We start from the raw sequence: 26,485 nt of genomic DNA, 5'->3' as shown, positions 1-26,485 counted from the left end.
CCACTTAGCAGTTTTTTGAATGCCCATTGAGTGCGAGGCAATGTTCTAGGCACTGGGGATACAGTAGTGAACAAAATTAATAAAAATGCATGCCCTCCTGGACTGCGTAGTCTAGTGAATGGAGAAAGACAGTGAAAACATAAACAAGTAAAATATAAAGTTGTGTCAGGGGGTAAGTGTTAAAGCAAATAGGGGGTAGCGATTGGGGGGAGTGGATGTGGAGGCATTTTAACTTGGGGGTCAGTGAAGGCCTAGGATAAAGTGACTCTTGGATAGAGCCCTGAAAGAGGTCAGGCAAGACAGTCATGCACGTAGAAGGAGGAAGAATGTTCCAGGCAAGGGAATAGCAAGTACAGGGCCAAGAGGTGGGCATATGCTCAGTGTGTTCAAAGAACACGGAGGAGGCAATAGGTAGATAGTAGAAGATGGGGCTCTGGGGAGGAGGGAGATCACATGTGTATGGCCTTGTAGGTGCTTGTAAGCACAATGGTGCTTACTTTGAGTTGATAAAAATTATAGGAATGGGCTTCCCTGGTGGCGCAGTGGTTGAGAGTCCGCCGGTCGATGCAGGGGACACGGGTTCGTGTCCCGGTCCAGGAAACTCCCACATGCCGCGGAGCGGCTGGGCCCGTGAGCCATGGCCACTGAGCCGGCACGACCGGAGCCTGTGCTCCGCAATGGGAGAGGTCACAACAGTGAGAGGCCCGCGTACCGCAAAAAAAAAAAAATTATAGCAATGAATGATGAACACAGAGTAAACCAAGTTTTTTCCCTTATACCTTAGACAATAGTATCTCAAGATAAGAATGACAAGATTTTTCATTCACGTTCACCCAAGTCATTCTAATGCTACTGGCCTATTTTTTTTTAATTTTTAAAAATTTTTGGCTGCATTGGGTCTTTGTTGCTGCGTGCGGGCTTTCTCTAGTTGCGGCGAGCGGGGGCTCCTCTTTGTTGTGGTGCACGGGCTTCTCATTGCGGTGGCTTCTCTTGTTGCGGAGCACCGACTCTAGGCATGCGGGCTTCAGTAGTTATGGCACATGGGCTTCAGTAGTTGTGGCACGCGGGCTTGGTTGCTCCACGGCATGTGGGATCTTCCAGACCAGGGATCAAACCTGTGTCCCCTGCATTGGCAGGCGGATTCTTAACCACTGCACCACCAGGGAAGTCCCTGCCCTATTCTTACAGCTTCTAGATTACCTCTAAGTGCAAGAGTGAGTGGAGGAATTCAATTCATGCCTTCTATATTAAAACCGCAAAGCAAAAATCATCTTGATTACATGGTCTCATTGACACGGAGAGTGTCATGGATGTGGATGTAGGTCTAAGGTCTCTAATGCATATCAAAAGCCATCATGCAAACAGTAAGTAGAATTATCAACCCATGTTAATCTTCAAAGCAGGCAGTTAAGAAATGGATGTTTCTATAACCATTATGCATTGGCTGCACTTTCCAGCTTGTAAAAATAACATTTTTAATTAAAAAGTCTTTTGTTTGATAGATCATGGAATGGAAAAAAAATTAATGAATTTTTCTGACTACTGATGTTAGCACAAATTTGATTGAGGTATTAATTACTTAAACAGAATGCAGAGTTTCTAAATGATGTGCTCTAGGATGTCTCTTGGGACGTGTTTTAAGGCAAGTTCTGGTTGCCTGCTATTAGGAAATGATGTTCTGTGTGAGCAGGGGGCGGACATAGTTCCTGTTCTGTCCCTGATGGCTAACAGTAAAATTCCAAGCTCTAAAAGCTGCTGGTCATTTCTGGATGCAAGAATATACAACCAGCTTCTGTAATAAAAAACGCAGGGAACAAAAAAAAGGTGGTCCCTCTGTGAAGGGGAGAATAAAAGCCCCAATCTATTAAGCCATTTAAAATTATTTCCTTTTTGAGTTAAGAATTTTTCCAAGATTTAATAAAAGTTAGGTAAAATGAAGAAAATACTTTTTAAAGTCTGTTCCCACGGGGAAAAATGATAACACGTATAATCTAACTTATTGGAGTCATAAAATGTTAGTATCAGACTTTCTCAAGGGTTTGGTGCAGCAGACTTTAATTATAACCTTTTGAAAGCTACTAACCTGGTCACAAGATCAGAAAATACAACTTGGTTTATAAAGGGTAAGAGGAAATTTGAAATAAATAATGGAAATTTGTCTTACTTAAGAAGGATTCATTTAAGATGTACTTATATAAAATTCCACATTTTCCTTGGATGTTTGATGAGGGAGGGTCAAGAAACATAAACTCTAGCCACTATTATACGTGAGTCTGGAGTATAATTCAAATGATGTTTTACAAGATTCAGACTCCATAGCTTAAGTGTGTGGAAATGCCAAACGAGAAACTTTGGGGAAATGTTTAGAATGTAAGAGAGTGTGCTGATATGTTTTCAGCGTAAAGGCCAGTGATTTAGCTGAACTGGGTATGAAGGAACGTAGCATAAACAAGAAAAGAGCAGGACAGAGCTGAGATGGGAGAGCCTCATCTCTTGTTTCAAGTCCTCCATGGACTCTGTCTTCAGTCACATTGAATCATCTTTCCCAAGCAGTTTCCCATTAGCCTTCATGTAAAGGTCTTAATCATTCTTCGAGGCTCAGCAGTCATAACTCACTTCCTTTGTGAACCTTCTCCAATGCACCCAGACAGAGCTTGTTTTTGTCCTCTGTGTTTCTCTAGCACATTTTAACTGGCTGTATTTTAATATATTTACATATTTATCAAATCTACTTGACTAGGCAGCAAATTCTTCGGGCCATATAGTTTACATCCTCAGCACCTACATAGCAGTGCCTAGCAAATAAATCATTATTGACTACATTGAAACAATGAATTCATAAATATGAAAATTATTAAATTCCATTTACCGAATTTCCTCCATTGTTTTGCAACTCTAGCTATCTTACTTCTAATCACTGGAAAGAGTTCTCAGTTTTCTGTTTTTTGGTTTTTTTTAAGATGGCCATCTAAAACTTTTAATCAAATTGAAAAAGATATAAAGCAAAACTTTTCTAGTCGATACAAATAATGATATTTTGAAATAAAATGGTTACATCACAGTAGTACCTAATGGAATCAAAATACTAGGGTGAATCATCCAACATCATCTATTTAGAAGATACACAGACAAGCTCTTCTTATGGGAAGTTAGACATCATTCTATTTTTCTCCTTAAAGTTCTCAGGTTTGAGGCAGTTGTTTCTGTTTAAGTATCTGGGATTTTCTTCTGTTTCAATAATATCATTCCATAATTTCTATTATTTGAAGAAGTTCCTCTAAAACAGGTCTCCTTCAGAGCCTATCAATACGATGACATGTTATTATATTAATTCATGAATATTTGATGAAAAGTTTTAAATGCAGTCATTAATTTTTTAAAAGAATACATTCTTTTTGACTTCTCTACGTCATGTGCTGACTTTTTGGGGAAAATATTAAACCTGGATGATTCATTTGTTGGTGTTTCCCCAAATCATGAAGCTCTGACCTCTTTATTGGAGGTCTCTTAAACGCTCAGGAAATTAAAGAAGCCATACATTTTTCTCACCACTTGAGGAAACCAGGACCCAAGACTAAATATTGGACATTAACTACCACCAGCAGATGAAAGACAGATCTAGGTATTAGAGAATCTATGCTCTGATTAGGTTCCCAAACAGAGATTCTATCACCTCTTACCAAATATCCAAGGCCTAAGTTAGCTCATTCCATCCCTTCTAAATATTTAATAAACTGTTTCTCCTTGCTGCATCCAAAATGGAAATGACCCGTAAAGAAAGAAAAATTAACAGGCTTCCTCTGCCCTCTGTGATTAAGCATACTTCCCTAGTGTACCATAAAGGAAACAAATTTATGGTTCATGAAGGCCTATCACCCTATACTATGCTCAGTAAAAAATATTTCTACTGAGTAAAGTGCAAGTGCTTTTGCTATTTTAAATCAACAATGCTAAGAAACACTAACTGTTAAAATTTAAATATCCTATGACCAGCAGAAGGAAGACTTAAATTTAGAACTCTAATATGTACTCATCTACTGTCCAGATCTGTTTTCTATCTAGACCAGCCTTACCCAACAGAACTTTCTGGAACAGTGGAAATAGTCTCCATTGCTCAATCCAGTAGGTAGCCAGTAACCACATGTGACTACTGGGCACCTGAAATGTGACTAGCGCCACTTTTAGAAACTGGATTTTTAATTTCAGTTTAAATGGCCACATGTGGCTAGCGGCTACTACATTGGAAAGTGTAGACCTAGCAGATCTACACTGTAAAATGCGTAAGACGACAATCGGGTGAACTGGATCCTACCCTAGTTCTGCCACAGACTATTCTATGAGCTTGGTCAAGTTATTTGTTCACTCTGATGCTGTTTCTTTATCTGTGAAGTGATTAACTAGATGATTCCTAAGATTTCTTCTAGATCATTTACACTCTAGTTAAAAAACTGTCATAGAGTGTGACTAAAAATCGCTGCAGTTACTTTCCCTCATGAAAATCAGTCCTTTAGTTACACCATGCGTATTCATGAACACACATATACTTCAAATTATCTATAATACATGAATGAATATATGAAGATGCAAAAGAAAAAGTAGTTTCCTGTTGGACTTAGCCTGCTTAATCCTACTCCTGGCATGCGATGATACTGGATGAGAGAAAAATATAAACAGGATTTCCTTGCATTAGCACCTGATTTATCGATTCATTGATTCATATTATTCAGTCATTCAGGTTATTGAATACACTAAGCACCGACACAATTATTTTGTGATGTGATAAATGCTGTGGAGGAGGGGAGAAGGCAGCTTCTAACAGCCTGGGGGAGTGTGAATGTCTGTGAATGAGGAAGTGTGTGTGAAGTTTTCTCGAAGGAGATGACCGGAGCAGAAGTCTATTTTTTTGAGTCCATTCAGACACATGGCCCCAGTACTGCCCTTAGCCCTGGGCAAGAGGGCTCCTGTGTTAGGATCCACACTTTAGAGATCTCTTCTGGCTGCACACCTCCTCCTGTGGTAGCCCACCTCCTGAACTTAGACTGTACTTTGGGTTCCTGGGACCTTGGGATTCTCTGCCCCAATGACTGGAGCTCCCGTCAAGGACTGTGAATTGTCTCTCTCCCAGGTCTGTTCTTCTGCAGGTGAACCACACCACTGGTGTGCACTACAGTAAACTGGAGGATGGGGCAAAGAGGTGGGTATTTTGAGGCATGTGGATGGAGTTTGATCCTGTGAGCACCCAAATGTCTACATATGAGAGCCTCAGTCTCATAGAGATGCGGATATTAGGTACCCGTGGGAGAGCCGGGGAGCAGGCCTCGGCCCATTTGGAAAACCAAGTATTACAGGCTCTGGTGGGTTGGAAGGACGCTGTCGGTGTGGCATTTACATGTACTTCATGGACAATCAGATTAAGTGAGAATAATAAAGCATTAGAACAGTTGCTAAGGCACCCCGGCAGGCAGCGTAGTGTGCACAACTGAAGTAATGCAGTTTTACCAAAAAAGATGTCATCGTTAATGTCTAGTCTAACAACTAAATATCCTAAGATGATTTTGGTCATTTTGGTTATTTGTGATTTGAAGGTTTGTTTGCCTCACCAGATAAAAATCATGAAGAGAAGCCTGCTACTGTGTCCGATGTCTGCCACCCTGCTGATCAATATGGTTGAGACAGCAAAGTACAATTAAGTAAAATGATAAGTTTTATCAAATCTGTGGGATAGCAGTGCATTATAACTAAATATGTTTAAAGTAAATCTTCACATATTGGTTAATTCAATTTTATTTTAAATGAAGCAGAAGCAATTATCTATGCTTATGTTATTAGCTACCATAAAATACATTATATTCACTTGACACAAATGTATTAAATGTGTTTGCAGGCAAAATCAAAATAAACTAAAAAGTATCTATAACTTCTTTGGATACAATCCAAATTTCACTTTAAGGAACAATAACAGAAAAACTTTTCTGAGTTTTGAACTCTCAGACACCACCAGGGCCCAACGAATGACATTTTAAGTACTCTTATAATTCAGAAAGAGATGAATGGATACGCTATGGAGTTTGCATATATTTGGGGGGCAGGAGAGGAAGGAAGGGTTTCAGTGAGGGAAAGTGATATGGTCTATGAAACCTGGGTTATAGACACTTTGGACAAAAAAATAATTTGCAGGAAACTGGGACTAGTTGGTATATTGAATATACATCATTTGCCTTTTATGTTTTTGAGAACTACTATATTTGTCAAAGAAAGACACAGTAAGGATATCAAAAGGAAAGACACCTTCAAAAATACTATTCTAACAACTATTTAAACTCTTGAAGAACAGAAAAATAAAGACCATTTGTGCCGGGGTTCAGAGCTTTAGCATTTCCAGCTGTGGTCAGTTCTTGGTTTGATTCTTGAGTCTAATTTTATAAGCCAGAGAGATTCTCTCCTTATTTAGATGGAGTCCAGTTTGTTTTAGCTCATGATTCTACCTTTTAAAATCTCCTCTAGAACTTCTCGCAAAACCTGAAGGTCTTGTTTATGGAATAGGTGCACAGCAGGGTTAAATAAATGTGGAACTGCGTGAGAGGCAGGACTTCTTTTTTATTCTATTAGAGATGCTGTTAATCTTCAGATGATTATTTTTGCGATATAAAATATATAGCGTGGATTATGAAAACTAATCCCCCACCGGACACACTCATAAACAGTTTTGAAAGAGCTAATTTTAGACCATTCCTAGTTTTTTCATTTCATCATTAGAGACATTTTACATTTTAAAAAGTTCTCTAGTGCCTCTCAAGATCCTCATGTAAGCAAACACTTCTCCGTGGCGCAAACCAACAGAGGTAGTGGGTTTTGCGTACTGTGGAAAAGATGAGAGCGGTGGTGTATATTATCTTCCCTTGTCTGAGCTGGTGGAAGAGAAGGGGTGTGTTATGAAAAGGTGTTGAGGTAAGAAGAGGTGATATATAGGAGAAGGCCAAACACAATGATGGCAACAAACAGGACAAAAGGAATAAGTTGCATTATCAATCACAGTATTTGACACACTCTAATTTAATTGACAGCTATAGTCACACTGTTGTTAGCCCTTATGTCTCATAGAGTGGTCTTTCTGTATGCCACGTTATGTCATTTGACATTTTTGTCTTAACAGCAATACTTCTCATTTATGTAAGTCTGTGTTCCATAAAGCATTTTCATATTTTTATTATTTCACTTGCTTCTCACCATATTCCAGTGATATAGGTGGAATAGGAATTATTGCCTACATTTTATAGATCAGTAAAAAGGATCACAGACGATAGTCATACACTCCTAAGTTGTTCTGAGGCCAGAATTACTAGTAATATGTACTTTTCTTTCTACCAGACTTTGAGTCGAAACACACACACCCACATACGCACACATACGTATAATATTTGAAAGGAAAAAGAAAATTTCTAAGGAAATTTTTCTCCGCATGAAAGCTGCTATTATATTTCTGGTATCTTCTCTCTTTGAGATGGGTTAAAATACACAGGTGCTATTTAAGTTAGTAAACATAGTGATTTTTTTTAAATGATACTTTTAAAAATAATAGAAATATTTCACTTTAAGCAAATATGTAAAAATTCAGTTTGCTGGGAAGAGGAATTAGGGGATTGTATTGCTTTATGAAAAGACTCTGAATGGGATTGCTTTCAATAGCAAAATTTCCCAGCACATTTAAGCTATGTTGATTTATGAAAATCTGATTCATACAGAACTTTATAGGAATACATCTGTTATATAAATCCATGCTCACCTGTAATTTACTGTAGAGGTAACAACTGAGTGATAATAATAACAACATACTCATACAATTCTTCATTATATATTTTAAAGGGCTTTCTCCTAATTTATTGCACTTGTCTTTGGCAACCTTATAGGGGAGGCAGAGAGGGCATGATTTTCCTTTCTTTACAGATGAAAAATTGAGAGGTTAAGTGACTTGCCCAAGGTCAGATAGACAGACCATTCATTTACTGCTATTTGAGTGATGTAGTTTTAACAGGGTAGTCAAGGAAGTAAGGTTCTTCCTCTTAATTTTTTTTTTTTTAACCAGCTGTGAAGGCTATTAAAACAGAGGTGGATGATCTCACAAATATACTGTTGGATGAAAGAAGCCAGACACAGAAGTTACATATTGTATGATTCTAGTAATATGAAATTCAAACACAGGCAAAATTAATCTGTGTTGGCAGAAGAGGGAGATGGTGATGGGGGGGGTGGGTAAAGGGGGTTTCTAGGATATGATAACCTTCTATTTCTTGATCTGGTTTGTGGCTGCACAGCTATGTTCACTGTGAAAATTCACTGAGATATATACTTATTTGTCTACTTATTAAATATATATTATACAAGTTTTCTTTTAGAAAAGAATTTTACATCTTTAAGAACAGTACAATGCTGTACTTTAGAAGATCACTACATTAGACATATCCTTTGAACATTTGTGATTTCAACTGAGTTTCTCAGCTTCATTTTTTGAAATGAGAATATGAACTGTATCTGAAGAGTTTAAAGAGAGAAGAGAGGTTCAGAGAAAAATACCCAGGATCATCTTTATCTGAAAAGTTGCTATATGAAATGGGAAACCAGAGCAAACTAAGACAATGACATAATTCATTTAGGACTAGGTGGAACATTTATATTTAATGACATTAAGCTAGGGGTGGTAGGGAAATGGGACTCATTTGTTATTCACACCGTGTATTCTAGAGCATGTATATGAATTTAAGGAAGATAAGATTATAATTTTTTAAACATCCATTTTTATTTTAGAACTTTGTATATTACGGTGCTGCACTGGGCATCAGGGTAGAAAGGCTGCGGCAATGATAAAAATCATATGCTCTGCACACCTGGGGACAAACAAGGGCTCTTAAGAATCCTAAGTAGGCTCGGATGTAAGAGTGTATGGGAGGAATATGTTTTGACCGTTATCCACGATAGAAATTACAGGTGCATTCAACTGCATAAAGCAATTTCAAAATTTATATGGTAGTTTTCCAAAAATTCTTCACCCCCTCTGATCCTATAACCTGGAGAGCTAATGCTTCCCTTGTATGCAAAGTTACCACGGATGACAGATGTTTTATTTAATTTTCACATATGGTCTTTTGTTGTCGTTGTTTTTCTTTCATTTTATTCTTTTTAAAAAGAATCCATTATAGTACTCCCGGCCTGATTGTGTGTATCAAATATCTATCTTGATACTGTAGGTCAGAAACAGAGAATTTCCAGGCAGTGGGTCAGGTGTGGTCCCAGGATGCTTCCATTTCACCAGTGATGTTTTGAAGGCAGCTACATGACAGCTAGGACTACAGCTTGCTGAATGTCTCCCCAGGAGGGCTGTTGAAGGCATCCTGTGCAGGGAGAAGCCTTTGACCTTTAGCCCATGCACACATTTGTTTTAATTCTTGACCAACTAGCGTGTTCCTGTGCATTCGTTTCACTAGGACCTAGCTTCTATTTTTTTTTAAATACATTTTCTATCCTGAGCACCTGCAGGCTGCGTGCCACACATCGTGTGAAATGGACATGATCAAGGGGATCGTCATCACTGCATCCAGGGCAAGTGTGAGACGTAGCTGTCCTCTGGAATTTGAGTTATTAGAGCGTCATCCTGTGTTCCCCAATATTGCTCGTGTCACAAAGTAGGTCAGAAAGGTAGCTCCAGAGACAGGGAGGAAGTGACAGGGAGAGGTAGGTTGAAGGAATTCTACTCTTTGGGGCTCAGTAAGCTGCCCTAACTTCTCTTTCACTGGCAAAGCATAAACAAACTTGAGGAGCTGGGACCTGCGTGTTCACGGGCAAGTCCAAGAGGAATCATTTCATGATCTTTTTTAATGACAGAGATCAGGAACGCACCACTGTTTCTCTCTGGGTGGAAGGACAAATGATATTCAAACCATAACTGCTGACATTTTAACCACCAACTTACCGTTTTATTAACAGTTTCAGGGATCAAGAAGGCACAACCGTTCTCTCCCTTCGGCAAAAGAAAAACCTCTGGAATCACTGTCGAAGGTTTGCTCTACTAGTTCACAGGTAGTGACACCTGGTTCCTCTGAAATCTCATTTCTGTTTAAGCTAATAGGCATATCCCTGAATTTAATCTCGTATAACAGAGTCTTCCTCAGCATCCTCTGTCACTTGCTTCACCTGGAATCTCCCTCTTTTTTCCTCCTGTATCAGTTCTGCAGATGTGTTGTCATGTGATCCTTAGCATGTGATGGACAGGCCCTATCACTTCTTTTTTGGTTGTTCGTTTTAAAGGAATACATTTTTTTTTTTTTACCATTAAAAAAAATTGAAGTATAGTTCATTTACAATGTTGTGTTAGCTTCAGGGGTACAGCACAGTGATTCAGTTAACCCTATCACTTTTTAACTTTTACGAATTCTCACTCTTTGTTACAGATCACAAAACAGGCACACTTGTTACAAACAGTCTGGACCACAGTTTTGAGTAACTTGTCTTTTCATTCTTTTCAGTATCGAAAAAGATAAATTCAGATACTTGCCATCAAGCCTTGCTCTCCCGGTTTCCCTGGTTCACCCTTAAAAAAGAATAGTGAAAATTTTATTAATGCTGTAGACAGTAAAAACCAATTTCAATCTTCTTTTTTTCTTTTTCACAATATCCACTAGGGATCTTGAATGTCAAATATACACTTTTTAGGCTAAAGAAAGGAATGCAAACACAATGTCATTTAAAGAGTGCTGACGTTCTTTCTTCAAATGCATTTTATAAACATTTTAGGATTTAATACAACGAATTTATATTACAGCAGAGATTTAAGAATTATGCCAAGAAGGTATTCTAAATAAAAAGAGTAGGAGTGATTATACTGTAAAGCAGCTCTGGGTTCTCTATCTTTTAGGGTTTCATCCCAAGAAAAGGTGAGACATTAGAATCTAGACACTTTTAGGATGAAACCACTACCTCTGATGGTCCAGTGAAAGCAGTCCTAACAACCAGCATATTATGCTGAACGTCAATTCCTTATTTCATATGACAAATTTATAGCAACTTTTGGTGAGGGGTATGAGGCTTATAAGAAGGTTGTCCTATAGTCTGAAAGAAAGAGTCACTCAAAATAAAAAAATAGTCACTCAAAAATTACATAAATATATACATATAAAAATGAAATCTACAAAACATTAATGACTATGGCCGATTTGTTTTTTCTTTTTTGGTTGCCTTTATTTTCAAATTTTTCTACTTTGTGGATAAATATTTTATTATTCCTTTTGTACTACAAAAACACCGATGAAAATAATTTAAGTTAAAGCAATACATTAAATAAATAATTTAATTCAGCAATAAACCTGAATTTCAGGTCCTAAAGTCATAAGTGTACAAATTTTTGACCTTTTCCATGTATTTCTTTAAATTGCTGAGTTGCCTCTACCCAACCAAACCATTTATCTAGTGTCCTGTGCTACTACTCTATTATTGACACTTGACCAATCTTAGTAGCTAAGTACTAAGTAAATTAGTACTTAGATCTAAATGTTGAGATCGCTGTTAAGTCATTTCTATTAATAAGCTTCACATACAAAGGACAAATGATATTCAAACCATAACCACTGATGTTTTAACCGTTAATTTTACTAGTGATTGGGGGGGTCAAGTTACTTGCAAGGGATAAATATTAGGAAGATATACCTCTTTTACTTTCCATAAATTGCATAGGACTTTATTGTCTCTATTTTGATCCTTTGTAAAATGTTATCAATCTCCCACCTAGTTTTTCAAGCTAGTCTTCCGTTTCAACCAAAGGCATTGAGGTACTCTATGGCAGTCAGGACACAAGTGAGATCGGGCATCTCCAGTCGCAGACTTCTTGAGGCTTACCTGAAGACCAGGTCAGTTGCTGTCTCCAGGCATCTCGCTGTGGTTTGCATGGGTGTCCCGAGGGTTGAGTGGTAAAGCAGATTCCAGCTGGCAGTGCCCTCTCTGCTCGGGGACTTTCCTATCATCCCACTTCCTTCAACCCACTCCGCTCACTTGACCTCTGCCACCCCCGTCCCCAACTCCAACCCAATTCTCAGCCCTTTAAAGGAAACAAAACCTGTGAGAACAACTGATCCAAAAAGCAACTCACAGGCACTCCTGGCATTCCGCGGGGGCCATCTTTCCCTGTGTCCCCAGGAGGCCCTCGTGGGCCTGGAGGTCCTGGAGGGCCTGGAGGCCCAGCCTGTCCTTGGTCACCCTACAATGGAGAAGGGGACAGACCAACAATAACCGTGAAAGATAAAGACCCAGGTCTTCTTTTCAACACTTGAAATTTCTATTATCTAATTCACATTTATACTGTGAAAAGACCCAGAACAACCACAAATGGTAAAGCCTGTAGGCAATTTGCCTGCCAGTAGGAAGCAAATAAATATTCATGCTGGGCGAGCTGAGTAGACGTTGTTGAAATCAAAGCAGCTCAGAAACCAGCACTCTCAGCTCTTGGAAATAGTGTATATGTTATCATGATACTCAGAGCTGGCAGAAAACTTTTGCATAACTTTATCCATGACAATGCTGCATCAGTTATATTCACCTGGCTTAATAAAATGGCTGCATTTATAGTTGGACAAATATTTACTGTTTCATAAGCTATAAAATTAAACATACAAGGCTCTTGTCATGCTGTGTAATAATTTATAAATTACCAAAGCTAGAGAGCTTAGAAACTGGATCTATCACTGCATGTAATTTTTAAGCTTCCTTTTTTTTTTTAATTTAAGAAGAACTTAGATTGGCTTTCTATACCTTTTGGTTTTGGTATTTTCACATACATTTCAAACAAAGGCAGCTCACTAAACATAATTTTGCTCTAGGATATTTTAAAATAAATACCCACCACCCACACTCTGCCTATGAGAGATAAATGGTAAAGCAACAGTATACAGAGTAAAAATCGAATGTAAAGGAGAAATCAGACTTGAGCAAGAATGAGCACTACCTTAATCAGGCGGCGTTTAATGAGCTGCTGATCAGCAGAGAGAAACCCATGATTGATTTTAGGAAACACCATCTGATCAGTCAGGTGAGGTCAAAGGTTGGAGTTCAGAGGTGAGAGAGTTGAAGAATAGGCATCAGAAGGCCCCAAGAAAGAAATAAAGATACACACATTAGACTCATAATAACCATCAAACAAAACAGAACTGGCGCTTGTGTCTGACATCGGACCCTCTGGCTCTTCTTGAAAGAAACAGAACCCTGAAACGGGATAGGGAAACCAGATTTTTAGTTAGAAATGAATCTTTTTCTGCTGTGGGCGTTGGACCTCTTTCAATGTTGTATATTCAAGAAGCAGGTAACCTGGGGCCACCTGCATCCTGCACGCTGAGCGGAAAGTCCAGAGACGAAGCGCCAGTTCAATTTCTGTCAGACTCCTCAACCAGCATAACGCGGCACGAACTCGACTGTCATTTTACGGATGCCCGAAGTCCAGAGTACTTAGGATTGTTCAATCCACTGAAAACTGTCACAGAGCATTGCGACGCATGCCAATCAAACCACCGAGGCGTGGCACAGCCTCCCAGAGCTTGCCTGCCTCTCTTCGACTTCAATACGCTCTTCTCTTATAGGCTCAAGATTCTCCTTCTTAATGGACGTTTGACCTCACTGATGGAGGTGAGGTTCCAAGTGCCCAATAACCTGTGTGTGTGAGGAAAGGACTGGACTCGGAAAGCCAGTTGAGCTGTTGTAGCTCGCTCTTATGCTGATTGAGGGCTCTGACTGCGCGGGCATGGGTGCCAACCACGAACCTTGACGGTGAGGATCTGATTACTGTGCAGAGCGGCAACTGTGGAGAAGCCTGGCAGACCCTATGGACAGGGCACAGCACCAAAACAACACGACACAAAACGTCACACAGACATTCCACTGGTGGACAAACACAACAAGCATGTACCTAATGCCACCCCGTCCTGGCTCTAAGTCTTGCCTTGTTTGACACAGTGAACAAAATCAGACACGTGAGGCCCCCAAGCCAACCATTTCTTAAAGGGAACGGTCAGCTTGAGAACTCAGGTACACTGGGATCTGTGTACATACACTTAAGATTTCTGGACTCTTACGTACACAATGTTAGTACAGAATGGAGATAACTACAGACTCCGTTATGAACACAACACTGTAATTTCCCTCTACTGATATTCTGTTTACAACTCAGGACATACAATACATGTATCAAATCTTTTTTGGACAACAGTGAACAGAATTTTGCAGTCAGATCAGATGTATTCCTCAGAATAAATGCAGTACGCGTCAAAAAATATAGTCTTACCACCCACATATCAAAATTTCTGTCTCCAATCATATGATGATTCTCAGGTCTTTCCTGTTTCAGGAATTCCTGCAGAGGTGGTGGATGGAAATCTGTCTCTTATAACATGTGTATTTCATGTCAGGGGGATTTATGGTCACACTCTGCAGTAATCACTTCTGTCACGTAACTTTTCCAAAAGAACTTGACAGTTCACACACCCCCTTGAAGCAGAAAAGTGGTTTTGAATTCCTTAACCAAGGAAAATGGGCAAAGGATATTTTAAAAGCCTGTACTTTACTAGCTTGTACTAACTTGTGTTCACAGGCATTATCAATTGGGTAGGTCTGAGAGAGAAATTTTGCCTGTGTTCTTTTTCCGACAACATGTGATATCAGAGCCTTGTATTCCAATTTTTTTTCCCATAAAGAATACTTTTACCATACAAAAAAGTAAACAACAACCATGATAATATATGGTCTCGAGTGTCTGCAGGATTCCTCCCTACGTTTTCTCCTCCCCACTGCCTTTCCCCTCTTCCCACCCAAATCTACTTCGAGGATATTTCTAGAAAAAGCCAGACATTTTCTAGTTTTTAAATTTTATTAGTTTTGGTATATTTTCCCCCTTCTTTCCTCCTTATTAGGGATATATTTTTCTTAAGAGAGACAATAAAATTGTGTTTGTAGTCTGAGACATCTCTTCAGCCCTAATGCCTCTGATCCTTCTTCTTTAGAGCTGGGACTTCTCAGGAAGCAAGGCCGAGGAAATCTTATCCCTTTTGCCAAGTCCTATCTGATAAGGTTATTAAGTGGCTGGGTAGTTTTGAGGTGACCTATATCCTCTTTTTCTTCTCCTCAAGTAAAAGTCCTTTAAACAGAGACTCTCCACAAATTCAGAAATGCTACAAGTTGGAAAACAGATGTGTACAGTTTGCTTTTGTTTTACTATGGAATATGAGTTTAAAATGTTATTAGATGGTAATGCGCCAGCATCTTTCCATCTGAGACTCATTAGCCCTATGTTACACAGTCAGAATTTTATATATAAACCTCGTATTTATGTAACAAAGAACAAAAACAGATACAAACAAGAAGTCTATGAGGGAACAGCATCTTGATTAGTGGCGATAAATCATAGCGTTACTTTAAATGGGATTATCTAACAAAAATAATTTAAAATTAAAACCCTTTTAACAGCACACATGGTAGACCTTACGAATGTTTTGAAATTTGCATGTATAAATAAGTCACTTCTTGCACTCATATCTGAGCATGACCAGTTTGCTGTTTGATCATATTTTCTAAATGCTTACAAAAAAGCATTCAGTTTTAGAACTTAGTTTGGTTTCCAGTGTTAATGAGATCTAAAGAGAGAAGTAGTTAGATAATTCCCATCTCAGACAGATACATTTTCTCCAACAGAAAATCTCTATTTGAGGAAGCTGATTTTTTTTTAACATCTTTATTGGAGTATAATTGCTTTACACTGGTGTGTTAGTTTCTGCTTTATAACAAAGTGAATCAGTTATACATATACATATGTTCCCATATCTCTTCCCTCTTATATCTCCCTCCCTCCCACCCTCCCTGTCCCACCCCTCTAGGTGGTCACAAAGCACCAAGCTGGTCTCCCTGTGCTATGCGGCTGCTTCCCACTAGCTAGCTATTTTACATTTGGTAGTGTATATATGTCCATGCCACTCTCTCACTTTGTCACAGCTTACCCTTCCCCCTCCCCATATCCTCAAGTCTATTCTCTAGTAGGTCTGTGTCTTTATTCCTGTCTTACCCCTAGATTCTTCATGACCTTTTTTTTTTTCGTTCTTAGATTCCATATATATATGTGTTACCATACGGTATTTGTTTTTCTCTTTCTGACTTACTTCACTCTGTATGACAGACTCTAGGTCCATCCACCTCACTACAAATAACTCAATTTCGTTTCTTTTTATGGCTGAGTAATATTCCACTGTATATATGTGCCACATCTTCTTTATCCATTCATCTGTTGATGGACACTTAGGTTGCTGAGGAAGCTGATTTTATATTCCTCCATCATCTTAACAGTGGACATGCTACCACTCAGGTGCTTAGAGCAACATGTAAAAGATTTAATCAGCGAGTTAGGCAAAAGGACTTCAGGAGTTTACATGTAGCAAAGTAGAAAGGGGACAGGTGGGCAAATTCTCTTAAGTTCTAACAAAAAACCATGGCCTGGGCTGCAATATCCTAGGACTCTGTGCTTTTCAAACTGGGGTAATGTTTGAAAAAAAGCACATGCCAGTGTCCTGGGGAGAGTTTAAAGGCAATAATAAATATGGTACCTCTTCCTGAAGAGTCCATTTCAATGAATGGTGTGTATATATATATATATATATATGTATATTGGGCCGCATCATGTGGTATGCAGGATCTTAGTTTCCCAACCAGGGATTGAACCCGTGCCCCTGCAGTGGAAGGGTGGAGTCCTAACCACTGCACTGCCAGGGAATCCCCAATGGTAAGTAATTTGAGACATTTTTATATAAAGCAAACGTTGACATATTTGGGATAGAATGTAAAACTTGCACAAATTTTTAAAAATGTTACCATTTGACGGTGGTAGAGAACCTCATCTCACAGGGGATATCTCCAGGTCACAGAGACACTCAGCTGATTCTGCTTCCTGCAGAAGGTCTTTGGAGGGTAAGTTGAAAAAGCACTGGTGCTGACTGCTTGTCTGTATGGCTAGGCTTTGCGTGACTCTAACTGCTAGGCTGCCCTAGCTGTTCACACAGACAGCGTACTTTTTCATCACCCGTGCCATTCTTCCACAGTATCATTAGTCACAGTCCTTTCTAAATAACTGGAATGGACATATTTCACTTGGTTTTACATCTTGGAAAACTTGCCTGGTACACAGATGGTTTGAGTGGGTGTGGAAAAAAAAAACTGTCTCCAGAAAAACATGGAGAAAGAGCCCAGGAATAAGCTGAAGTACTGAAATAATTTGTACACATTTTCACCCCCAAATATTTTGAGCTCTTAAGAAATTGGATATACAAGCGTGTAAAACTACTTTACAGAACACATTTTCCTGAGCATAAAGACTCAGATAACTTCATGAATCTTCCGCACATTCTGTGAAGTAGGTAACCAACCAGGACCGGTGTTTTGACACCATTACAGGAGGAACTCTATCTCCCTTCATTGCCTTCTAGAAGGAAAGACGCTGGCCTACCCCAAAGGGATGGTGAACAAATAAGTAATTCATAAGAAATGCTGCTAACTACTTGGAAGCCATAAATTCAAGATACTATTGTCATTTTTATTGTGTACTCAGAAATGATGAGTGTTACATGATTACATTATAGTGAGAAAATTTTGGGTTTTGTCAAGAATATTCAATAAGGCAATGATAGAGCCAGAAACTTAATCCAGGAATTCTGATTCCAGACTTTGTCATCATGAAGTTTTGTGTTTATAATTTCTCTCTGCTTGTTTTATAGTTTAAGTATTAGAAAGCTTAAAAATTGACGAATATACAACAATATTTAAGAAGTATTTACTGAGTCCCTTCTGTGCAGTCTTCACTGTGCTAGGCCCTGGGGATTGAATGGAAAGGACCCTAAGCTCACTGGGTTTAATGTGTGGCGGGGAAATAGGAAAAAATAAGCAGCCAGTAATGATAGGAAGTAATAATCATTACAATGGAGGAATGGAGGGGCTGCAAAAGAAATAAAACGTGCACCTAATGCAAGGTTTGGGCAGCCATGGAAGACTCCCCAGCCAGGTGAAAGAGGGGATGGGGGTTGGCAAGGCAATAGTAAAATCAAAGGCAGAATGACCATTTAGGAAGATGTCACAGTAGTCTAGTTGAGGGACTGTGTCCTAGAACTAGAGGAAAAACTGATAGTTTCGTGTGATATTAAGGAAGTAGAATCCATAGGACTTGTAGCTTGGCTGGGAACATAAGGGAGAAAGGGGAGCAGAGGATGGTCCTAGGTCTCTAGGTTGAGCAACTGAAGCATGGTGGAGGGAACACTAGAAGGAAGAGGGTTTTCTGGGGCATGCAGGTGGTTTCAGATGATGAGTTCAGGTAGCTTGCTGAATTTGAGGTGTATATGGCCAGCCAAGGGGCAGACACTATTTTATACGTGCATATAAAATAGTCAGGAGAGAGCTGGGAATCACAAGTCATAGGGCTATGTGGGGTCACCTCGGGAGGCTGTAGAGAGAACAGACCTAGGAAGGAACCCTTGGAAAGACTTTGATTTAAGGGATGAGCAGAGGAAGAGGTAACTACAAATAGGATTAATAAAAAGTGGTTGTAGAAACAGGAGGAATGTGAACTCTCCTAACAAAGATTCTGTACAGGCAAATGACTCAAAGTGGTAGACACACTTGACTTCACTGTTTACTGCATCATTAATTACGCTGAATAAATGCACATAAATGACCCATAGTAAGAACAGGCTAACAATGGCCAATATCACTGATGACGGATGCTTACTAGTAAGCACAAGGGAGTGTCCGTGAGGTTGTAGAGGTCTGGAGGAAAAAATAAACAATTATTTTAATTATAAAGGTGGTCAAGGGGCCCCCATAGCAAATCATATTGGAAGAAAAGATATGTGTTATGCTGAGAAATGAGAATCCCTGAGTTTCTCCATAATGTAAACAGCATCATAATTCTGTTTACCCAAAACATATCACGCATTGCGACACAACCATTATAGTGGGTATGTGTGCAGCATAAATAAAGACAAATATTCCTAGAAGTTGATAAAATGATTTCTAGCTAAGAGAGACCAGATGGGGAAATATTATAATAGATAGCAAAAATATTGAGGTAAAAGAATAACTTTAGTTTAACAGTAGGAACTCTTAGAAGGCTAACTAAGGAAAAAAATTAAAAGAAAGAAATTTGCTGCTAAATCATTCCATATTGCAGTAGACGGCATAATCTGTCTGAATAGAAAAATCAACCACATGAAGCTAAACAGCTAAAAGAATCCTTTGAACAACCAAATAATATGAGCCCTGGAGCCTGTGAAAATCAGTATTTATAGCTGGCTGAAAAAGACTGTCTTATGATAATTATGGAAAGAACTAGCTTTCTGTAGTTAAATTAAATATTTGGCTCAAAAAGTTAATTTTTCCTTTTTACAGATACTCCAAGTTCCATGCTATTGTGTTCTATCATAAATGTTAACCCTAGTCACTCCAGGAATTATCTTTTATATGTATATGATAAATGTGAATTTACAAATTACTTAGAAGAGAAAGAGAACAATGCAATCTCTACATTGACAAAGTCATGTCATTAAATACTATAGCCACTGAAATGCTATGTAAGCAAAGACAAACTGCAAAGGATCTATAAACAAGCAGAAAGATGGCAGAAAAGCTTCAACACTGGTAGAGGTGAAGAATAAGCAAAACCACCTGAAGTACACATACTGAGACAGGATCTCCTTGCTATGATCTAAGAAGGGATTCCAGGGGGTGTTGTGTTTCCCGAGGGCATACGGCTAAGAAACACCAACAAAAGATAAGACGTCATGAAAAGAGGTAGGATTCCCGAAGAAGGACTGCCCCAGCCCAAGGGAACCAGAGAGTGCAGTGTAGATGTGGGAAACAGGGAAGAAAACAAAAGAGCCTCACAGTCTGGAAAACAGTGCAAAATTAAAATTATGTCAATTTTATTTATAGAAACTTTGCTATCATTGAATCAATCCTGTGTTAGGGTTTCTTAATAATAATAAGATAATAAATAATGATGATGATGGTAATGATAGTAGTGGATACTCATATGATACTTACTATGTGCCGGGTATTAGTTCTAAGAGCTTTAGCTCTTTTTCTCCTCACAACAACCATTTGACAGATGAGGAATTGGAGGCACAAAGAGGTTATGGGTTTTCCCACCTAAGTATAGGAGCAGAGCCAAGATTCACACCCCAGCCATCTGCTGCAGAGTCTACCCTCTTAGCCACTATACGTCCCATAAATCCTTCACAGTCTCTGAATTGCATTCCCATTTATTCATTCATTTATTCAAGAAGAATTTATACTACTATAAGAATTATGCTTACTATAAAAAAGGCAATATTTGGACACTGAGATTAGAAAGCCTTTCCCCAGGCTTCATGGAGCTTAGAGTACAATGAAGTCATGCAGACATTAAACGGGCAATTATGAATATGGCTGGGATCTCTTTTCATATAAGTGTCTATGCTCTTTTTCCCTTATAGTTCTCCATTTCCTTTGTCCCTCAATCAAGCTCTTGGTTGGCCATCTGCTATTGCGTCAGGAGAGGTACGAAGAGGCAGGGTGGAAAAGAAAACTTGTTTGCCAACATTGCTAGAAATCAAAAATATCTAGGAAGATATTCCCCCAAACTGGAAGAGAGGAAGGAGAACTGTGGTCCTCAAGAGCAGAGGGGGCCTAAGCCCTGCTTCCCCACAGCACTTCCAGGAAGGCAACAATACCTCAAAGAAGAAATGGCTATGTGACTTATCTAGATGCACAGGACCAGGGGCAGCCTTGCAAAAGATTTCCCTGTCTGAAGCATGGCACAGAAACAGCAGAGTCCCCCATGCCCCAGTGATGCAGCACTGACACGCTGTTTCTGAAGGGCCTTGCAGGTTAGCTGGGCCACGCTGCCTTCTCAGCAGCAAACTGTGTGGACCGACAGGAGAAGACAAGGTGCCTCTCAATTCTCACCCCCAGACCTTCTGATGCCATAAGACCGCAGAAAAGTGAGTCTGTCCGAAAGGAGGAAGAAAGTGTGGAAATCTCAAGAAGACTGATGTTTGCTGTTTAGCCAACAAGTGGAGGAGATGTAGGTTCAGAAATCAAATTGTTATAGAAAATTAAGTCATTAAGATGACTAAGAAATTAATATTTCTTAATCATCTGAGGTTTTGGATGAGAATCATACCCTCGAAGTGAATATGATGACTGTTAGCAAAACAAAAGCTATGAGAATGCAAAGAAAGGGGACCTAACTGAGGTCAGCTGGTCAGGGAGGACTTCCCAGGGAAGTGATGTTGAAGTTGAGACCTGCATAATGAAGTACCCTGTAGTGCCTGGCCACTCTCCAAGGGCTCTGCTGCCTTCCTTCCTGACAGTATCAGCAAGATGAATATTGGAACCAAAGAGAAAGTATATTTTTCTTTTCCAAAGATATGCTGAATCTACACTTAGAATACAAAGATTAGGTCGTGTTCTAGGTATTCCCTTGAGATCTAGACCCTGTTCTCCACTTGAGAAGGTTAGGATAAGGGCAATGGCAAGGACTATGGGTGTGGGATTCCTGTAGGAGGTTAGATGGATGAGATCAAGAGAGATTATACTAAAACATCCATTCCTTCATCTAACAAGTGACTCTTAAATATGCCAAATATAGTGAAAGAAGCTGTAAGTGTTTAAATCTAGTAGGGAAGGGAGGTTATCACATGATTTTCAATTCAAATGGAAAATATACTAAATTAGTGCTAGTTAGGGGAGCAGGCAGTATGCTTTTTAAGCACATTCTGACTGGGGAATGGAGTTGTGCCTCTGTAGAGGTGGGATTTGAGATGGGTGAAGAAGGATGAAAAGGACGATGCTATTTGAGGTGCGGTGTGGACTTGGGGCCTCTGGAAGAAGCTATTCCAGTCTGAAGTATACTGAGCAAAAAGGAGGAAGGTATACTTGGAAATTGCTGGTAAGTTGAGTTTAGTTGGGGTGAAGCAGTTTTTAGGTAAGAGCCTAGAAAAGTTGATAGGGTATATATATATATGGGAAGTCTTCAAAAAGGCTTTAAAGGGGGAAGTTGTGGGAAACCACGAAGGTGTTTATAAAATGAACGTGCCATGCCATACGTGCATTTGAGGAAGACAACCCTGGCCAAATTATGATGAACAGATTAAAAATCAAGATGTAGTCCATGATCCTTTATCTGCAATGCCAAAATCGAAAGTCCCTGAAAACAAAACAATTCTTCCTAAGTTTAACTAAAGATTTTTCTAACTTTGCAGCAAACCCATTTGGTGGCAAACATTTATTTGAACAGATGTGAGGCTATTTCTGCTCATGAATAATCCTGCTTAGTGTGAACATGCATGTATTTCACAGCAGAAATTAATGGTTTAATTACAGAGTGCCTCAGGCCTCTTTAAAGGTGTCAGACAATGCCTGGTGTATCAACAATATGAACTTTCTAATACCTAAAAACTCTAAATTCTGAAACACATTTGACTCTGAGGGTTTCAAGGAAGGATTGTAAGCTTGTTCCAAAATTGATGACAAAGACCCATTTAACAGAATTAAAGATTGTAAGAAGAGTAGTAAGTTTTGAAGTTAAGGCAATGAATTTAGTTTTGAAAAATACAACTTGTTAATATAGTCTAGACTGGCAAATAGCCTGTCTAAATATATGGTAATCTGAATTATATATTATAATTTATACCAGTTTACAGTAATTAAAAATAAATTTCCATCTATGATTTCAATTTTATATATTAATCAGAACTAGCCTGATCAATTGTTATCTAGTATCTTTAATTAATTGCTTTAATGAATAAATAAGCACATTATAGTTAGCATATAGGTTTTGCAAGTAAATGCAAAAACAGATCCGTGAAAATTTTTGATCTTTTAGGAAATTAAAAAAAAAAATACAGAGATCTTGTTTAGAACATCAATTTGATTACCAAACACTGCATAATAATTTGCTTAACAATCCCATCCCTTTAAAAAATAAATCATGCAAAAGCTTTAATTCCACCCAACTGATTTTCATGCAATTTGCATGAAAATTCTGAATTATTTAATAAAATATTAATAATCTTTTAATTCTCCAGGAATTTTCCCTCAAAGATGGTACAGTATCATGATAACGTACAAGACAATAATATTCTGCACCTATACTTCTGTTGAAACCAAGGGGTGCTTTCTAGCTGAGGTTGCCAGGTCAAGGGCTCACCTCAACTTGCATATACCCTATCCACTTTCTGGAAGAAAACAGTCTACATTTGAGAGAGGAGGCACAGTAGGATCAGGAAAGAACAGTGCCAAGCAAATAGAAGGTTCATTTGCTGACAGGGCATCTTACACTGAAGGAAAAATCGGCATTTGTCCTATGAGAAAAACTCAACTTTTTTTGCATTCTTCATTCTGGGAGAAAAGGAAAAGTGTTCTGTTATTCCCTAGAGACTCTATTTAGTGTCTGGCTTAATGGGTATTTGCTAAACTTCCTTTGTATGATATTAAATTGAGTTGACTCTAAAATTCCTTGGGCATGCTTCCTGGATGGCAGCCTCTTTCCTTCTTCCCTCAGAAGAGGTAGATGGCTAGAAACCAGCGTATAAAAGAGCTGGTGAGAGTCCCATGGGGCTCAGCTATAACAAGTGGACAGCTATCCTTGTATTTCCTAATCCACCTCTGAAGTTCACCCTCCCCCACAAATAAATTTGAGCCCACAGCTAACACTTGATAGCCCTCTGGGATAATGGAACTATTCATAAATGACCTTAGCAACAAAAGGATAATGGAGTAGCTGGAGGAGTTCACCAGAGAGTATTGTTACTTGTAGTAGTATCACTCGAGGTACGTTCCTCTACTAGTTAACTAGTCCTATTCTCTAATATCCCCCTTTAGTCTACATCCTAAATTTTAGTGTTTCCCCAGGGTCTGTTCAACTACTCAAAACTAAAATAGTCTGTGTCTTGAAAGCATCCCTGAAATTTGCATGTTTCCATATGGACCTAAAATACTGAATGCGATTTAGGACATCTGAATGCTCTATAATTATATTTATATTTGATGTTACTTGTTGAACACGGAGTAAATGCAAATGGCTCTAAGGACCAGGCAGATAACATAAATAAGGGAGCAGGTTTAAGACAAAAGGAAGTGGGGATGCTTGGCTGAATAGGAGTCACGCTGGGGCTAAAAGGAAATAAGGAGGACTTAACTGATTTTGCCATGGGGGAAGGCCTACCTAGTACTGCTACATCTTCACATGCTCCAAGAGAAGCCAGAAATCTGAGGTTTTTCTTTTTTTTTTTTTAACAAATGCTTCAGATTTTAAACATTTGCTACCAATTCAAATTTACTTTAAAACATTTTATAGTCCAAACAAAAATACATTTGGGGGGAGGATCCGGGCCACAGAGTACTAGTGAAAGATCTCTGATCTAGTGTTTCTGAATGTTGAATTAGAAACGAGCCAAGTGTGGAAGGGCTTTGCTTCAGAAAGGAAGTAATTCAGTTAGTCCCTTGCAGGAACTTTATTTTGTTGTATTAACATTTGAAGAAAGGGCTATATGTTCTCATTGTATCAATCACATGTTGTAATTCAGACCACTGGTTCTTAAATCAAAAAACTTTCAAAATATACAGGACCTCTAGGAGGAAGAAGAGAACAAGGTGTAATTCCTTTTTGAAAAGGAAGTGATGGATACACTGTTGTAGTGATATAACACCCCACAGCGATGGATCCGTTTGGGAGGAGTCCCATGATTTGAGCTCCTCATGAAAGAGGCTGTTGTAATCTATGCGATAGTTATGGTTTCTTTGGGAATCTCAGAATTTCCCGACTTCTGTGAAATTAAGTCTAAACTTTTTAATGATATGGATATTAGAAATCATAATATGAACTTTCTCCTTTTTAGTTTTCATTTCCTGGCTGTGGTTGGTGATGATGTTATTTAATGAAATGCGATACATTTTTAACATTAAGTTGTGATATACTATGAGGTTTATTATATCTACTCTTTTTTTTTTTTTTTTTTTTTTTTGCGTCACGTGGGCCTCTCACTGCTGTGGCCTCTCCCGCCGCGGAGCACAGGCTCCGGACGCGCAGGCTCAGCGGCCATGGCCCTCGGGCCCAGCCTCTCCGCGGCACGTGGGATCCTCCCAGACCGGGGCACGAACCCGTGTCCCCTGCATCGGTAGGCGGACTCTCAACCACTGTGCCACCAGGGAAGCCCTATTACATCTACTCTTTAAAAGTGATATTTATGTGCACCTATAATTTACTTGAAATAACTACACTGATAATATTCAAACTCTTTTTTTTACCCCAAATTTCCTTTTACACCTTCTAATTTCAAATATTTAGATGATAATAAGCCAGCCAAAAATGTTAAGAGTAAAGATCAACTTGTCTTGGAGAGTTACTGAAAATGCCTGCTCAAAATAAGCTGTAGCTGCAGTTTCTGATGGGGTCGATTGTCTCTTTATTTAAAAGTACTTAATATGTCATGTATCAAAGGAACTTGCCACATATAACAGAAGCAAGATTGTTTTCCCTATGATTACAAGAATTATTTCAAAGTGTAACATCACCTTTTAACTTAGTAAACATTAAATGAAATGTTTGCCTTATTTACCGGTAAATAAAAATAAAAAAGAATGAACAGTGAATAACTGTATTCTGTGTTTGAACACGTGAAATGATGGTATTAAACATAAGTAAAACCAAGGAAAATATTTCTCTGGTGTCTTAAAAGATAAAAGTAATAGCCCAGTTTCCCAAATAAAAACATATTTCATAGGTCTTATTTTAATTCAATGAGTCTACAGTTTCAGTACCCATAAGGACCAGAGTTTACATTTTAAAAACTAGGTGGCATCTGGTATACTCAGATAAGTTACCAGTTCTGCCACCTCATCAGCTACAACTTTTATGATTCCCATATGTGGCTAAAGAATTACAAGATGTATGCCTATCATATCATTATTGAAATTGAATTACTTACTTATTTACACATAAGGCACTGTCAACTATTCTCCTTGGGTGATGTGTAATGTTAGCAATTACGGAACACAAAGTAAGGGAGAATAATTTACCATTTTCCAGCTCCTTACATTACCTACAGTTGAGTTGAAGCTTCATAAACATTTGTCCATTTGTACAATTCTCCATGTTTCTCGACTTGTGAAATGTTTGGGAAAATTATTAAATGTTGGGGAAATGGCGTGAAACAAATATGATTGAGAAAAAAATTATTTTCAAAGGAATTGCTAGAGTCAACTTTTGTACAAGGAATCATTAACCAATTTGTGAATTATTAGGCCTTTAATTTCCCTTCCACTCTCTTATTCTTTGTTGGATTTCCTTTGTTATGACTATCATAATTAGATGTAAGGAAGGAAAGGAAAAAGGAAGTGAAAGTCAAACTAAGGATTAATATAGAAGAGTGGCATGGAACAGTGA

General features: G+C 38.7%; 1 protein-coding gene across 3 annotated transcripts in view; it reads right to left on the bottom strand.

The window, feature by feature from the left end:
- The window catches only part of COL25A1 (collagen type XXV alpha 1 chain), a gene marked incomplete at its 3' end in the record, with an annotated part of 460,030 nt that overhangs the window by 109,260 nt on the left and 324,285 nt on the right, over positions 1-26,485 (bottom strand). For 2 of the 3 annotated variants that reach the window (XM_079919359.1, XM_079919358.1), the window contains exons 8-10: positions 13,794-13,853; positions 12,134-12,241; positions 10,547-10,582 (exon numbers count right to left, since the gene is read on the bottom strand). In XM_079919359.1, the coding sequence (XP_079775485.1) occupies positions 10,547-10,582; positions 12,134-12,241; positions 13,794-13,853 (204 nt within the window). Of the gene's footprint in view, positions 1-10,546; positions 10,583-12,133; positions 12,242-12,985; positions 13,058-13,793; positions 13,854-26,485 lie in introns of all 3 variants that reach the window. The other variant, XM_079919357.1, reaches the window with a different exon arrangement.

The sequence above is a fragment of the Stenella coeruleoalba genome (genome assembly GCF_951394435.1).
Source record: "Stenella coeruleoalba genome assembly, chromosome: 4".
Classification (NCBI taxonomy): Eukaryota; Metazoa; Chordata; class Mammalia; order Artiodactyla; family Delphinidae; genus Stenella; species Stenella coeruleoalba.
This window is presented reverse-complemented; position numbering and strand designations above follow the sequence as displayed.